This window comes from Vigna umbellata, chromosome 1, assembly GCF_029865625.1.
Source record: "Vigna umbellata cultivar VRB3 chromosome 1, Vumbellata_1.0, whole genome shotgun sequence".
NCBI classification, from domain to species: domain Eukaryota; kingdom Viridiplantae; phylum Streptophyta; class Magnoliopsida; order Fabales; family Fabaceae; genus Vigna; species Vigna umbellata.
The window spans coordinates 55,399,906-55,417,267 of NC_142165.1; the positions used below are offsets into that span (position 1 = coordinate 55,399,906).

Here is a 17,362-nt window from a genome sequence, read left to right on the forward strand (position 1 = left end):
AAGTTTCTTTTTTACAATTTACTTTGCTTTGTAGACTTCTAGTACACATCAATGTCTTTTAATGTTTCATTTTCTTTGTGTCTTTCTCTAGCAGCATACAATTTTATTCATGTTTGTTTCACCATTTTATTCATAGATCTCAAGTCCAAAAGTACCTCTTATAAGCTTTTGAAAAGGGAAAAAAGCAAGCGTACTCAACACCTTATTTACAATAATAAGTATGTAATTTTTATTAATAAAATTCTATTTATATAAATGTTATTTAACACTATTATTATAACTTGACTCAAACTATTCATTGTGTAGATATTTGATGACACGTCTCTAATGGAATAACATGTTATAAAGGATGTTCGGGAGGAGTGGGCTGCATTTCTTTTAACCGTTTGTAAATTATTAGATGTTTCAATATTACATTTTGAGTTGAGGAACTATTTTATGTGTAATTATGTTAAGTAACTATGTTAGGTAAATATATTTATGAACTTTGTTGAGTAAATATTACATTTTGATGTGTTAATAGAAACAATATTTATTATTTTGCTTATTATTGATTATTTAGACTTTATTATGTATGGGATTGAATTTTATGCAAGTTTGGATATAGATAGTAGCACATACAAATCCAATACTCTAAAACAAACATCACTTTGTACACCGTTTATAAGATGACTAGGTATAAAAGTGAGACTCTTTTATACCTGTTCTAGCACTAGCAAGTATAAAACTGATATTTTTGCCAATGACGGGGAATATTATACCTGCTTTCGGAATATCAGGTATAAAAACAAACTTTTATACCTGGTGTAGATAGAACCAGTGTAAAAGTTAAACTTTTTAATAACAGTTCTAAGTCCGGTATAAAAATTTGAAAACTTTCTATACTCCCTACTTTTATACTGCAAAAAAATCGATATAAAAAATCTTTTTTAACAGGTATAAAAAACCTTTCTTGCACTAATGTGAATTCCAATACAAAACTTTTATTCAAAAGTCTATGTCAGAATTAGATAAACGTTAAGAGATAATATACTCTAGGAATATTTCTTTCATACCTTTTGTTTGTCTCTTCTGTACATGCAACACTGACCTCTAACTAAAAGGCTAGATTCCTCCAAGAAAGTGAAAGCTCTTTCGAAGAAGTTTATATAAATTATATTGCATGGAGAGAAGACAATAACAAGAATTATATTGCTTACACTCACGATGTTGTTTTCTCTTTAAAGCTCACGTCGTTTAAGACTCTTTGAAAAATAAAAGTTTTCTTTACAAGTTTTTAGAACTTTATTGTATTGATTTCATATCCTCTTTGAGAATAATCTTCTATAAATGTATTTCGAAAAGCAACTTGTTGTTTTTTAGATTAAGAAGTGAATTCAGACATTTGTAAGTTTAACTCAGTGGAGTTAAAAGCAGTAATCAATTAGACTAACTTTATACCAGAAGTGGTGAAATTCGTTCTAACCATTTGGCTTAGTTGTAAAATCAAGGGTAGTTAAAATCGTGTTTTAATCTTTGAAGATTACTGTAACCCTTTAAGAGTGCTTAAGGAAAAACTGGATGTAGCTCAATTTGGAATGAACCAGTATGAAAATAAACTTTCCTTTTTGCTTTCGTTTTAAAAGTTTTCATAAATGCTCTTAGTAATACTTAAGTGTTTAATGCTTATTACAGGTCTTTTAACTCTTTCAGAAATACTTAATCACTTATTTATGAAAAGTTTTAAAAACCCTAGTTAAACCCTTCCCTTTCTAGAGTTTTTATTGTGTTTCAACATTGATGGTTAAGTGACGAGTGCTGATGGAGGTGGTCGCCTAGGACGGCCTGAGGGTGTTGACGGAGGTCTGGAAGAGCGTTTTGGCCGAGAAGAGTCGGTTCTTCGTGGAGAAGTTTCATTGCGACAGTCGGTGGAGATTAATGACTACAACGATGTGGAAGTGTACCTGGAAGCTATGGTTTTGATGTACTACGAGGATCTCAAGGCTAAGTTGTGTTCCATGGGCGATGGAGTTCCTAAAGTTTTGAACTTGCTTAAGTTTCCTAAAGTTTTGAGCTTGCTTTGATGTTTGTTGTTTTGTATATTCTTTTTGTTCTTGTTTCATGACTGCAATTGGTTTGTTATGTTCTTACTTTTACTTGCATTATTTTATAGGTATTAGCAACAATCATGTTTGATATAGGATTGTGTCATGCCTAGAATATACGAAATTTATTCCATGGAGTGAGGATGAACAGGAGGAAGTGTATCTCAGCTAAAACATCTGCAGATTTATGACTCTACAGCTGAAGTTCTTCAAAGAGTATCATCGGATCCATCTATTGCTGATAGGTCTGAGGACATCTTCTTGAACCTAAATAAAAAATAAAAAAATCTGATGAAAAACACAAAAAAATTAAAAAAAAAGTTATATTAAATACCCTTCATTGCCTCGGTTGCATTTGAACCGAAGCAAAAGCCTACCCCGTTTTACCTCGGTTCATAACTAAGGCAAAAAGTCTACCCCTTTTTGTCTCGTCTATATATACCTTGGTTCGTCAACCGCTGTGTATAAGTGAAAATAATCATTGTCGTTTTCCTTTATTAACACTAGTGCATCTTACATAAAACGAGTTTGACATAAACAACGTTGTTTTAATAAGAAAGATAGTCATCACACAATTTTTACATAAAATTTTAGACAGCTAGACATTAAATATGTGACGTTTTTTTGTCCTTTTTTTTTCCTCACTATTGTCATTTAATGTTGTATGAGTTTGAAGGATTACAAAGTTATTTGTCCAAGATGTAGGTGATACAAGCCAAATACAAAACACACTTAAAAATCATATAGATTATCATATGTTACACACCACACATGTCTATCTAATTATAGTTAATTCATTACAATTAAAATTTGTGGAAAAAGTAATAACGTTTATAACTAAGTATTTTGTGAATGCGAAGGAGTGGCGTTGGGGTTTTCCATAATTTGTGTTGATCTCTTGGAAGACAGCGGGACAACAACGGTCTTCAACTTCTCTTCAATCTTGATAATAACCAAAAATAATACTCGATACAGAACAATCATCCCCAGCAAGATTGCAAGATTGACCCACTTTGAGTAACTCATGTCAACTTGCCACACATTTCTCAAAACCTCTTCACCAGTGATGTAACTGTGTGAGCTTCCTCCATCATTTTCTGCTTCAAATCTTAGTCCTTCATACTCGTTCTTGAACATTCCTTGGTTGGCAAAGGTATGAAAAGCAACGTAGTGTAAAGGGTATTTCCAAACTGGCTTGGGAATATCGTTTGGCAACTTAAAGAAGCCACTCAGTAAAAGCATTACTCCTTGAATTCCAGCACCAGTTATGATGCCCATTAGATAGTTGGGAACAATGCTCGCAACTATCATCATAAGACTCTCCACTAACATCAGACTAGAAAATAAAACACAAATGAAATACACGAAATGTTCGAATCCATTCTGAAGACCAGGAAGGTAGTAAGCTATAACCCCAGGAATTACTGCAACCAATACCAAGAATGGTATAGATGATAAGGTGTTTGCAATCACAAATGCAGTGACACCATAATGCCCGTTTTCTCTTTCTCGTTGAAATACCTAGAAATTCAAAATTCAAAGTGAATTCAAAGTTCCACATTGATTAAAATGCTATTTTCTCACTTCTGTCAATGACATTTTAGAATGTGAATAGCTTATAATTTGTTACGGAAAAGAAAAATCTAAGACGATGAAGAATTTGTGAATTACCTTCATGACTTCCACAAAGGAAGGGAATCCACCAATGGTCATGAAAGTGAGGAATCCAACTATGAAAGCAACAAGAGAACCTCGATCCTTAATGGAGTCATAACTTGTGCCCAAATTATGGAAAACAGTGGCTAAACTTATACCCAATGCAATATATATGACAAGGCGCAACCAATAATAGCCCAGATCACGAAACATGTTGACGAATGATCTTTTGGTAAGAGCAAAGCACTGGTTAAGGAAGCCAGCATGTACTCTCTTCACATCCAATGAACTTTTCTTCTGAAACCAGTTGAAGTTAATGTTAAGTATTTGCAATGTGAGCATTTATGAATGTTAGAGAAGCATTGAGGGTTACCTTCTCAGATAGTAAAGCTACTTCACTTTGAACTTCTTGATTCCTCTCAGAGCATTTGTATGAGTTTACAAGGATGTGAATTACTTCTTCTGTAGGCAAGTTTGTAGTTACTGCTAAACCCACCTCAATGTCCTATATAAGATCAATCATAACACGTTTTAATTGGATTTTGTCGATTACAGTTGTGTTTATCTTGTATTATAAAGAAGAATAGAATATGGAAACTTGGTCATTTTATTTACCTGATCGAAATCCTTGTTTATAGTTTTCAGTAAATGATCAGACGGATTCATGAGAGTGGGACAAGGATAGCCATATGAAGCGAAAAACTACATAAGCATAATAAGAAAGGGGAGGCTTATGATTAGAAAAAAAGAAATTGGTAAAACACACTAACAATGGAATAGAATACATAAAATCTGGTATTTATTTTTATGCTTAATTGAATAGGGTTCCACTTTGTGGGGATGTGTATAGTGGTTCTGTAAATGCTATTAATTAATTTATTTTTATAAAAAAACATGGATTATGATATATTAAATACTTATTTTTTCTGTAAAAATATTTATACTTAATTAATTTTAATTTTATAAAAAAATATAGATTAACAAAATAAATTAATAATATATGATAATTAATAAGTTAAAAAATTATTTTTAATAAAAATATTAAAAAGAACATTTATACAAATAATATTTTTTTTTGAATTTGGAAAGATAATATTTTTCTATTTTGATAAAATTGTGATTAAATTGAATCAAAAATTAAAATTAAAACAATAATATTTGATATAAACACCCACACGTGACAGTAACTGATACGTGACAAAAACTTTGTTAAAAAAATTAAAAAGAGCATGAATTAACATGTAGGATATTGTTAACATTATTAGTGATTTTTTTAAAAACAAAATCTAATAGAATTATTTAAAAATAGAAATCTAGCTAACTTTTAAACACTGCGGAGTTATTACAGAAGTAAGTAATTCTTATTTTTATTACCTCAGATGCAGCAGAAGCAGGTCCAAAGTAAACTGTTTTACCAGAAGACAAAAGACAAAGGTTATTGAAGAGTTGAAAAACTTCAGTACTAGGTTGATGGATTGATGCTATAACAGTCCTCTTAATGTGATCATTTTGAGCAAGGGAAGCGATTCTTTTGATGACATAGTAGGAAGCTGCACTGTCAAGTCCACTTGTTGGTTCATCAAGAAAGAGAAGATTAGGACGTGTAAGAATCTCAATGCAGATGCTAACTCTCCTTTTCTGACCACCACTGATCCCTTTAACACCCCATCCTCCAATTCTTGTGTTAATGGCATCTTGAAGACCCATTTCTCTGATTGTAAAATCTGCTCTCTCTTTCTTCTCTTGTTTTGACATGGTGTCAGGTAACTGCAGTTGAGCTGAATAATGCACAGCTTCTCCAACCGTTAAGGTTGTCAACAAGGTATCATCTTGTGTCACATACGCCTGTCGTCACAACATGGATACAAACAATGTTAAGATTGATGATGATATAGTAATTAGTATGTTGATGATGAAAGTAAGATTTTGTACATACTGAGGTTCCATAAGTCAATCTTTGTTTATGACCATTGATCAGAATCTCCCCACTTTGCCTCATCTTTGAACTTAATCTACCTGTAACAACAATTTATTTAATTTGTTCAAACCCCTAATTTAGTGACTGGTTAAAGAATAAAATTATAACTGGAGTGAAGAATCGTAAAAGTGTTTTATGTTTGTTTTATTGAATATGAAATACCTGCTAAAGTATCAAGCAGTGTAGATTTGCCACAGCCAGAAGGACCCATAATTGCCAAGAGTTGACCTGGTTTAGCATAACCAGTGAGACCCTCGAGAATTGATATGCTTCCATTCTTTCTGTTAGAAGCAGTGACCCATACATCCTTCCATGTCAAGCAGATACCTTCCATTTCCACTCTGCTGCCTTCGATGTTCATCACACTTTTCTCCAACACTGCTTCTGAACTATCCATATCACCTGCGATTCAGGCTCTGTCAATGAATCATAGCCTCTAACAAATGAACCCACATATATATACAAAATAAGGATGCATGACACATGTTTCATATTTTAATGTCAGTTTCATATTTAAACATGTGCTTCTTGGATCCATTTGCTTCAAAAATTTAACACCATTCGAAGTTAGGTAGAAATATTAATTGTGGGAGAAGAGAGGCAAATTTTGAACCACAAAATATAGTGGTACGTTTAAGGGGACGCCGCACCAAACATGATCTTGTTTTTTTCACGGATTAATCGAGGTTCTCATTCTCACACTTGGAAAATGAACATAAATGTGACGGAAAAACTCCAATAATCATCGTTTTTTTCTTTCTGTCTTCCTGCGTTTATAGTATTACTTAAATGATTTTTTTTTGTTAGTTGAATATTTCATTTCGATCAAGGGGCCTCTATAATTTCAACCGTAAACACTATTTCCTTTATATTTTTTATTCTTTAAAACAAATTATAATAACTTTGAGTATTAATGTCAATAAAAAAAAGGCTACGTAGTATACTCTTATGCCATAAATCTTAACACCTAAAAGTCGTTAATTTCCATTTTTTTTTGTTTTTATTTTTCTTATAAATAAAGTACACGAATAAATTAAGAGGGAATATATAATAAGAAACTCCTCTAATAAATCAAATCAAATCAAATTACTCGATTGGTAACCAGAGCTAACAGTTCGTGAAGCATAGATAGATATAATCAGCAGTTAAGGAATTGTTGGGTGTACGAAATTTTTTCAAGTGTATATTTCTAGAATATCTTTTCAAGAATAATATAAATATGTTTAATACGTTATATATATATATATATATATATATATATATATATATATATATATATATATATATATATATATTCGTGTAAAACTTACATTTTAAATTTCTTTAAAAGAAAGATAATTAGTGAAAAGATTAATTATAAAACAATTATAGAAAATATAACATCTTTTAAAACTATTAAATAAAACATTATATAATTGATAATCATCCACAAAAACTAAGTAAATGTTTACTAAATTACAGTCGTCCCAAAAGATATGCTAAATTATAAATAAATGCATATATAAAACAAAGAGACTATAAAGACTATAAAGTTTTTTAAAAAGATAACAAAACCCATAATGCTGCTAAAGAAAAGAAAAATTAGATATACTTGCACTTTAATTTCCTTCTTGAGTAAAATCAATACATTTTTTCATCTTCTCACGTTAATAAAGGTGTTCATTGCAAATGAAGAAAAACAACACAAGAAACACAAATACAAGAAAGGATATGCTAATTTACAAGAGGAATATGCATGTAACAAACAACAAATTTCATAATCAAGCCATACAATTGACATAGTCACGATGAAATAAAACATAAAATGCAAGACTCTTATAAACTCAATTATCTAGATACATGCATTGATATCAGATTCAATGGAGACATGCACTTGTTTGGTAGTCTACTAAGTCATTACCAATGGGTTTCACCCTACCACATATAAGGTTAATCTCGTTCGCGTCTTAGGCAAAAAAACCCTTAGACTATGATCTTTTCTTACTCTCATCACATAATTCATTCTACTCTATATGAGTGTGAATTATTATTGGAGTGTCATGATATGTCCTTACTTAAATCTATACATCAATGCATACACACTAAAGAAAACATAGCAATAAGATTTTCTCCATGGAATTCCTTGGATTTCATCCATTCATATATATATATATATATATATATATATATATATATATATATATATATATATATATATATATATATATATACTACAACCTTTTCAATATCAATTATTTTCACCATTTTAAAACCATGATTAATATTAATATCAACCATTGGAACCATCAAAACTAGTTAAAATGTAGAAAACAATATATCATAACACACAATCGAATTGACGTCCAACAACACCTAAGGCATGCCCAACATTGGTGTGACAAAGGCTCACTACCTATGGAGAGCCCATCATCCTAAATTGGCGTCCAACTTTAGAGACCCCTAAAACTCTCTGTAATGAGCGTGCCCAGCGATACTATTCAACACCCAACATTAGAGACCATTGTAACTCCTTGGAGGAATGGCGCCTAAGGATGAAAACTTCTGCCCAACGCCTTGTCATGAGTTATAGATCTCTGACTTGAAATTTTTGTGCTAGCAACCAACGCTCTCTAGTGCCTTCTAGCACCGTGGCAACATACTTAAAATTATGTAGATTTTTAACTTACCAATTGATCACATTGGTACTTTTCCTTCTTTAATTCAATCAATTGAAAAAACATGTTTTTCTTTGTACCAATTGGACCAGTTGCTTAAGGAAAAAGGTCCAATTCAATCATACTTCCAAATTCACAATTTAGCTCCAATGCACTTGATTTCACATAACTTCCCAACAACAAAATTGAGCACATATACAACACATATACCATAACAATGTCAATACTCAAATTCAATACAACTCCAAACAATAACCATTTCAAATTCCAACTTCACAACATCACAAGTCAGAGTCAACTATATAAAAGCTCTGATTAACTTCCCTCACTTTGATTGACAACTCACATAAATCTAAAAAGTATAAACAACTACAATCCAAAAGATGTTTTATCTACACATAAAAACATCACAAGAATGATAAGAACATATTATTATGATTACTGATCAATAGAGACTCATATTGATGAGAAAAAGAGCACAAGCAAACTGAGTAGGCTCACACGCAAGAGACAAACTAGTTTGGACCTACTAAAGAAAACAACTTACTTGATGAAAGAAACTAATTTGATGAATAGAATGAGCTTGTTGAGAGGATTATTCCATGGTCTTAGACCTTTAATCAGAGTAATAGAGGATGAGAAATTGTAGAGAGAGGTTAGAACAATATAAAAAAGTGGTTTTTAGAGAGATAAAAATGTTTTTAAAGTAATAAAACTCATTTATAAAATTTCTAATTATTACTCAAGTTTTTGAATAATAAAATAATTGAGTGTTATTATTTTAAACAACTATCAATTCTAAGATAATATTTCTAGGTTCTTACCAAGAACATTAATGGAGTGAACCTTGCACTTAACTCAATTTTATTAAAGTCGTTCATTGAGAGGAAGTGTGGCTCACTTATTAAACTTTAAAGACGTTGTGCATTCACGTCGAAGATATTGTGCATAGAAATCGAGGGGGCATAATAACAAGTTGTGCGATAAGCTTAAATCTCAACTAGGATATACTTTGAGTAATAACAAGTTGCATGATAGACTTAAATCTCAGCTAGGATATACTTTGAGTAACTCTAACATCGTATTAATATAGTATAACTTACATTGAATTCAACCTTAATAAATCAACTTCAATATGGTATCAAAGTCATTAAGAACCTTTCTTATAGTTGAGATTTAGGCATATCATATTATCTGTTGTCATAGTTATAACGATTTCCAATTTGATGTTATCGATTTGAACGCATAGTTCCATCAACACGAGTAAATATGTTGGAGATTACATATTAACTATAGAAACTATATCATATTATAATATATAATTGGGAACAATCGTACCTAGTTAAGTTGAGGTTGTGTTAAACTTAAATTTTACTACCTTAATAGAAAATATTAAATTTTTTGAAATAATTTTTAAAACATTAATACCAAATATAAAAATTGAATGTGTTCAACATAAGCACTTTTTTAACAAACATATTAAAAATATATTTTTAATATAAATTAAAAATATAAAATTTTTGTTATGCTTATTATATGTTTTTTAAATACTTTTGTGTACTTCTCATTTTTTTAGAAAATTTAATAGAATAACTTATTTCTCAATTATTAGTAATGTGTTAAACTTGGAGAATATTATCTTTAGACTATTTTATTTAATGGTTTTATCTCAATTGTCTAATATAGATCTATTATAATTACATACGTTTAAGTTATTTTAACATTATTACAAGAACTAAGGTCTAATATGAAAATAAATGAACATGACATTAAAATACTTAAAATCATATATGCAAAGGGATAACTATTTTTTTTTTCAAAATTGATTTATCAAAAATATGCGACGTGAAAAATAAAAAATAATTGTTGTGGAGTTTGAGTCTTCTAAAATGAAGAAATGTATTTTGATACATAAGTTATCACTATTTGTTGATTAGAAAAATTAATTATTTAAAATTTTGATAAAAGCTAGAGTACACCATATATAGATATATATTAATTAAAATTCATTATAATCACAATAATAAATTAATTAAAAAATTTATTGTATTTTACTTCTTGAAGAATTTATTTATTTATTTTAAAGAGTTACATTATTCATAACGTATTCTCAACATATTCTTTGCAATTAGTGAGGTAATGACTTACTTAGCATTTTTATCTAACACTTGAAAAATGTATTGATATATATCATAGTTTTTTCTTTAAAATATAATGTTAGTTTAAAAAAGAAAATAGCGATGTATCATTCTTCAACTGGAAAAACTTACAAAAGAAAGTGATTTCAGCATATGAAGTGTAACACCAAGCCAGTATATTAATTATTAAAGATTTAATGTTCGAAAATTTCAAAAGTAGTTTAAGAAAATTTAACCCCACGTAAATTGAATACTACCATTTATTTGAAAATATAAAAGAAATATCAGAATTTTCTTTCTATTCATATAACAATGAGAGAGATCACATACAAAAGGTTTATTACGTTTCAAACAAGACCAAATTTTAACACATAAGAGTTAATTACAATTAATGAACTCTATACGCCCAAAATACAAATAACAAGAACGTTTCCCTCTCTTATATTTCAAAAATGATTATTTTCTACCTTACTCCTTTTGTCGTGTTAGTTTTGTTTACGTTTTGGTTTTTCAATCTCAAACGGAACCTAGCTTCTTTATTTAAATAAATTGGAGGCTCAATAAATGGAAAATATAGATTGATGATATGATCCACCAAACAAACATGGTGGTGAGGGTGGAGCATGTGATACTCAGATTGCTAACCACGGTTATGACCTTGTGAAACACATATAATCAATGTTTAATGATACAATGTACCAATTTTCTCATCCAATCAATTATATTTTTTTAAAATATTAATGTTGATAATTTAATAAAATAATTTATTTATTTGGAGAATTTGAATTTTTTTTAAGTAATTAAAGATGATAAAGTGGGACGGACGGTTTGCAGGTCTACAAAAAAAACAGAGTGATGCTCCCTCCACCACTCCATTTTTTCTCTACACCTTCCCAATCTTTTTAAAATTTTAAATTTACCCTTTTTATTTTTACCAATTCTACATTTTATTTTTTAAATCTCTAATCTCAGTCCCCTCTCACTTTATCATTTTCCCTTTCACTCTCACCAGCAAGCCCCCACCCTTCACTGTCACTTTCTCTTTTTCTCTTAATTTCTACTTCTGTTAACACAAAATTTAACAGAAGAAGCAAATTTTGCATGGTATAAATTTAAAACATTTATAACTTTTGATGAGTTTTGAAGTATTATGATTCCATAATATAATCTACTAAAAATTTCTTCCCCACTTTCTTGTCTTTAAATAACAAAACTTGAAAATCTATGCTTAGACTTGAAACTCTGAACCACCAGGAGATAACCCTTGTCGTTGTAAACCAAACCGTTTAGGCCGCAGGAGCTGAACTTCTCTTCGATGATCACTGGGTGTTCGGTGAATCTCGTGAAATTTGAAAGGAAATGGAAAATGTTGTGTTAACGGAAGTAGAAATTAAGAAAAAGAGAGAAAGTGACAGTGGAGGGAGTGGGGGGCTTGCTGCTGAGAGTGAAAGGGAAAGTGAAGGTGAGAGGGGATTGAGATTAGGGTTTTAAAAAATAAAAATTAAATTTAGTAAAAGTAAAAATTAAAAAGGATAAATTTGAGAAATTTAAAAAATATTGGAAAGGTGCAAGGAGAAGATGAGATGGTGGAAGGAGCATCACTCAAAAAAAACATGGGGTGGGTTAAGATTTCAGGTCAGTCAGCCCACATTACTTTCAACCTATGTAGGCTTGGGATGAGCAGGGCAAGCTAGCCTGTGACCCGTATGAGAAAAAAAATTAAGAATGTAATTCTAGAACTTGGTAGCATATAGCCTCCGTAAGTCAAGTAGGATGAGCTTCTACATAAGATACTTTCCCTCTTTCCAATTGTGATTTTAGAACACCATCCTCTGCTAGATTGAGAATGAAGATGTCATCAAATTTGTTCTTCCCATTGCCTAATCATATGGAAACACAATTTTTGGTGGCAATGATGTGGTCTTCTATGTTTGACGATTGTAAGAAATAATTTTAGATAGCAACACAATTCTTGGTCTATCATTGTCTTGCATCGTGACCTTTTTAACACTTTATTTTTGTCTTTCAACTGAATGTCTGATTTAGACAGATCGTACTAAGCATGGAAAGGGTTTCTTCATTGCCTTGTTTGTTAGGGAATATGTGATATCTTCAGAGTGTTCAAATAAAAATGAAACTAGAAATAACCCACATATAAACTTGCATACCAACGCTCTGTTAGACCCCAACACTAAAACCCACTATCAAAAACTCAGAATCTTGACAACATATAAAAGACATGAAGATAACTTAAACCTATGAGGTCCATTCTTTGAATAACCAAAAACCACCACAACCTCAAAAACTAATCCAAGATCTATTACTCTCAGCCATAACACCAGTCCTTCTCTGAACCCTATATGAACAATACGACTATTTTCAGGAAATTAAAAAACAAATATTGTAGGTCATGACTTGTGCGGGGCAGACTAGACTATTGAGCTCACATTTCAAAGCGGGACAAGCTAGCCCAATATGTATTTTGCGGACCAAGTGCGGGATGGATCTAAACGGCCTTGGTCAAAGATAGAGCTGAGTTGGTCCTAACAAAAGGTTGAGTCGAGTTTCCCTCGTTGAAGGTCAAAATGACTCAGTCATGACTAAAATTTTAAACCAATTTGAAACACAGGAAAACATTAGGAAAGGGTGAGGGGTTGAATAATGTTTTAAAACCTTTTTGCATGGCAACATTTAATGACTTTTGTAGGGGTTAGATGGTCTGCAATAGTTGTTAGATACTAATGCGTTTAAAAGAGCGTTTAGGAAAACATTTATAAAGGAAAGCAATAAAACACATTTTTATACTGGTTCGTTCCAACTTGAGCTATGCCTAGTTATCCTTTAAGATCTTTTAAGGGGTTTCACTAATCTTTATCAAAGATTACACGAGTTTCACCACTCTTGGTTTACAACAAGTCTCAACCATTCCTAATATCAACAATAGTCAAGTGATTAAATTGTTTAACTCAACTGAGCTAAACACCAAGTGTTTTAATTCACTTCTAAATTTATAAGCCAACCAAAAAGGTTTTTCAAATAGGACACAAATTTGATAAGTCTTTGAAAGAATAAATTTTCAATATAAAGCGAATCTGAAAGACTTCTAATGATTTTCTCTTTAAACGAGAGCGTTAGACAATATAGAAAAAAATAAACAAAGTAACAGCAAGCTTGTTTATATGCACATATTCTTCTTGTCTTCTCTTCATGAAATCATCTATATATAGCCTTCTTCGAGAAAGATCCATCAGATTGAGAATTGACTTCCATGTAGACATCATAACCTTTTTGGGTAGGTAGTCACACTCAGGTCTACGTTGCAGATCTACTATGCTTTATTAGAACTTTAACAAAAGTAGCTTGTACAATTCTACAAAGCTTGAAGCTTTAATGAAACATTCCTAACATGTCTTCCTATCTCTTAACATCTTTATCGATCTTATGTAGAAATTTGAGTAAAGTTCTTGTAATTTCGTGATCTATAAAACATTGGCAATCATTTAGGCGTATTACATATTTAAATCATTTTTGCACATGTCAGCTCGTTGAGAAAAACATCGTTTAAGAAGCAAAGCATTTAATATATGATCGTTAGACAATATAACACGTTAAACACTTATGTTATAAAAATGTTCATAAGTTTCATTACATTGTTTAGTGAGCTTTTCCTAGATGATTCTTTTGTTTAAGCGCTTATCTTGTTCAACATTATAAGTATAAAACCTTAAGCGTAAGTATTTTATTTAACCGTATAGTTAGGCATTTCCTTTTGTTAGACGTTGGTTTTTAAACATTGTCTATTAGACAATATATGTTAGAAAATGTTGTTTTCGCAAAACGTTATTAAATAGACGATTTATATTGATAAACGCTTATTTCGTTCAACGTTGTTTGTTAAACTTCAAAACAGGAAATGCTAGATGTTGTTGTTTCTTTAGACGATCTTGTCTTAACATAATTGGTCCCACTTGAAGGTCAAGACAAGAAAACCTAGGTAAAGGTTATGCCGAAGGTCCAATAGAGTTGGTCTAAGCTGAAGGTTAAGCTGAGTTGACTTTGACCAAAGTCGAGGTGAGTCAGTCCTAGTCGAATGTTCAAGCTGAGTTGGCTTGGGCCCCAAGCCAAACCTGGCTGAAGGCCAAGCCGAGTCGATCCTAGCATATGTGTTGATTATATAAAAAGAAAACAAACAAAACACATAAAGAAAGAGTGTTAAGACAAGATTGTCTAGTGAGACTAGATTGTCTAGCAACTCAAGTTTTAAAGTTTAACATACAACACTTAATGAAATATCATTTAGTGAGTAAAGCGTCTAATTTTGTTCTTTGAACAAGAAAAAGTATTTCAAGTTATCAAATTTCACTACATTGAATCTTTTAGATATATTATCTTTATCTTTTATTTTTAGTTAGTTTGTTATTATTTCTTATTTGTATTTTGGGCTTAGCCCATATTTCTTCTATTATAAATAGAAGACTCTATGTGTATATTCAACACAAGGGAGCTTAATGACATACATAGTTTTTTATTATATTCAACATTGTATCTAAAGCCTAAGTTTCTTTTTGAGGAAAAATTGTTTGTTGGCTCTACCACTACAATTGTCGTTGTCGATGGCGACGCCATCTACCGTCGTCGATGGCGTTGTCGTTTACCAACATTGTCTACTACCATCATCTACCACTATCGTCTATCGCTACCACTACAAGAGTTTCAGTCTCAACCGACGATCACACAGTTTTGATCCTCTCGGCCAGACGACCATTGTGTCACCAACAACGCCTTCATCAGAGCTATTCCGTACTTTCAATGCCTTTTAAAGTTTTCGATCTCTCCCATTTTCATCGTGCATGGTGTCACATCTCGTAGCAGTTTGGAGCATCGAGGCCACTCTTTTTCCTCTTTGAGGTTCATCATGCGTGGCCGCACGTCCCATCTTCTCTCAGGCAGGTATTTAGAGGATTGATGTTGCTCTTTTTCCTTTTTTAACTGCCTTGATTGGAGAATCTTGAACTTTTAAGGTTTCTCTCTCTCGTTCATAAATGGCTTCTTTCGTTCCTGTCTCTTTTGACTTCCCTTTCATTATCATTGTGTTTGAATCGTTCATATATGCTTTTTCTCTCGTAGCAAATATTATTTTTGTTAGTTTATTTGTAGCCACGGTTGCTCTTCAACAATGACCTCTTTATCCTTTGGATGTCAACAATGCATTCCTTAATGATAATTTACAAAAAAAGATTTACATGGAGAAACCACCCAGATTTGTTGCTGAGGGGAGTCTTTTGGATTAATATTTCATCTTCTATGTTGTGTTCACAAATCATTAACAATTTGGTGTTACTCGAGTGTAAAAGAAGATATTTTTCACTAAGTTTTTATGGATTATATTAGTAACAAACTTAGTACATACAATTTGTATGCACAAGTTTGAGAAGGAGTGTCAGATATATTATCTTTACCTTATTTTTATCTTCTATCTTTAGTTAATTTGTTATTGTTTCTTATTTGTATTTTGGGATTAGCCCATATTTCTTCTATTATAAATAAAGGATCCTATGTTTATATTCAACACAAGGGAGATTAATCACATACATAGTTTTTTACTATATTTTATAGAATCGATCATCTCTTTGAGAGGTATTTGAATCTATACATGTACTCAAAACACAGTGTTCATATTCAAAAGTGAATTCAAACACTTGTATTTGTTTAACTCAATTGAGTCAAACGGTCTAGGTAGTTTGTCTAAGGTGGATACCAAGAGTGGTTAAACTTATTATAGTCAAGTAGACTAGTGGGAACCATAAGTGGTTAATAATACTTGTATACCAAGAGTGGGTTGTACTCATCGTAATCTTGTTAAAGATTAGTGGAATCCCTTAAGAGGTCTTAAGGGAGAACTGGATGTAGCTCAGATTGGAGCAAACTAGTATGAAAATACCTATGTTAATCGCTTTGCTTATTAAATGTTTTCCTAAACTCTTATTTGAAACCACAAGCATCTAATAATTGTTGTGTTGGGACAAGATCGTCTAGGAAGACTAGACTATCCAACAACTCAGGTTTTTAGGTTTAACAAACAACACTCAACAAAATAATAATCGTAGGATATAATGTCTAAACGATTGGTTACAGTAAGGGACTATGCTGGATGAAACATGTGTCTATCAAAGATAACAATATATCTAGTAAAGATAAATGGTTATAGAGAATACAATACTTAAAGTAAAATTCTATCTGAAAAGAAGCAATGTTTGATTAAATAAATACACAATCTATATAAACTCTGAATTAAATGTTGTTGCTTAAAAATTCAACTTACAAATGTGAAAAACCACCAAGCGAGCGTTTGACAGAACGTGTTATCTAACATATCGTAATAATGCACTAAACGCTCTCAAGGAATACATGATAATCTAGTATCTCTTAACATCTCTTAACATGTCCCAAGGTTAAGTCGTAAACGGCGTCAAACACTATAATATTATAAAGTATGAGAAACTACTGAAAATTTCAATCTCCCATTCACTTTAGTACGTAAACATGCAAACTTAAATAATTGGTTAGATTGGATGGTAATAATTTCGAAAAGACCATGCATAACACTATTTTGTAGAAAATTATTTGGCAGTTTCCAAAGTCTAATTGGAGCCTAATTGGATAAAGATAAACTATGGAGTTGCCAATCTTGTTCTATTTGTGTGTGGTGGTATTTTTAGATGAAACAAAAAGAATATATTAAGAGTTTTTTTGTGTGCTTTTTAGTATACATGATTTTGTTTATGAAGAATTTATGAAAGCCATTTGTACATTATTATGTGTTTTACTAGACTTTGATTAAAATGTGATTTC

The 17,362-nt window shown here is 31.2% G+C and overlaps 1 protein-coding gene across 1 annotated transcript; it reads right to left on the reverse strand.

The window, feature by feature from the left end:
• Positions 1-2,804: 2,804 nt before the first annotated feature.
• On the reverse strand, positions 2,805-6,173 carry LOC124844515 (ABC transporter G family member 1-like). Its single transcript, XM_047321467.2, has 7 exons — positions 5,881-6,173; positions 5,677-5,756; positions 5,115-5,585; positions 4,356-4,442; positions 4,114-4,245; positions 3,756-4,037; positions 2,805-3,605 (listed from the first exon to the last, which is right to left on the reverse strand). Exons 1-7 carry the CDS (start codon positions 6,113-6,115, stop codon positions 2,922-2,924), a joined length of 1,971 nt encoding a protein of 656 aa, XP_047177423.2. The 5' UTR covers positions 6,116-6,173; the 3' UTR covers positions 2,805-2,921.
• Positions 6,174-17,362: the final 11,189 nt, after the last annotated feature.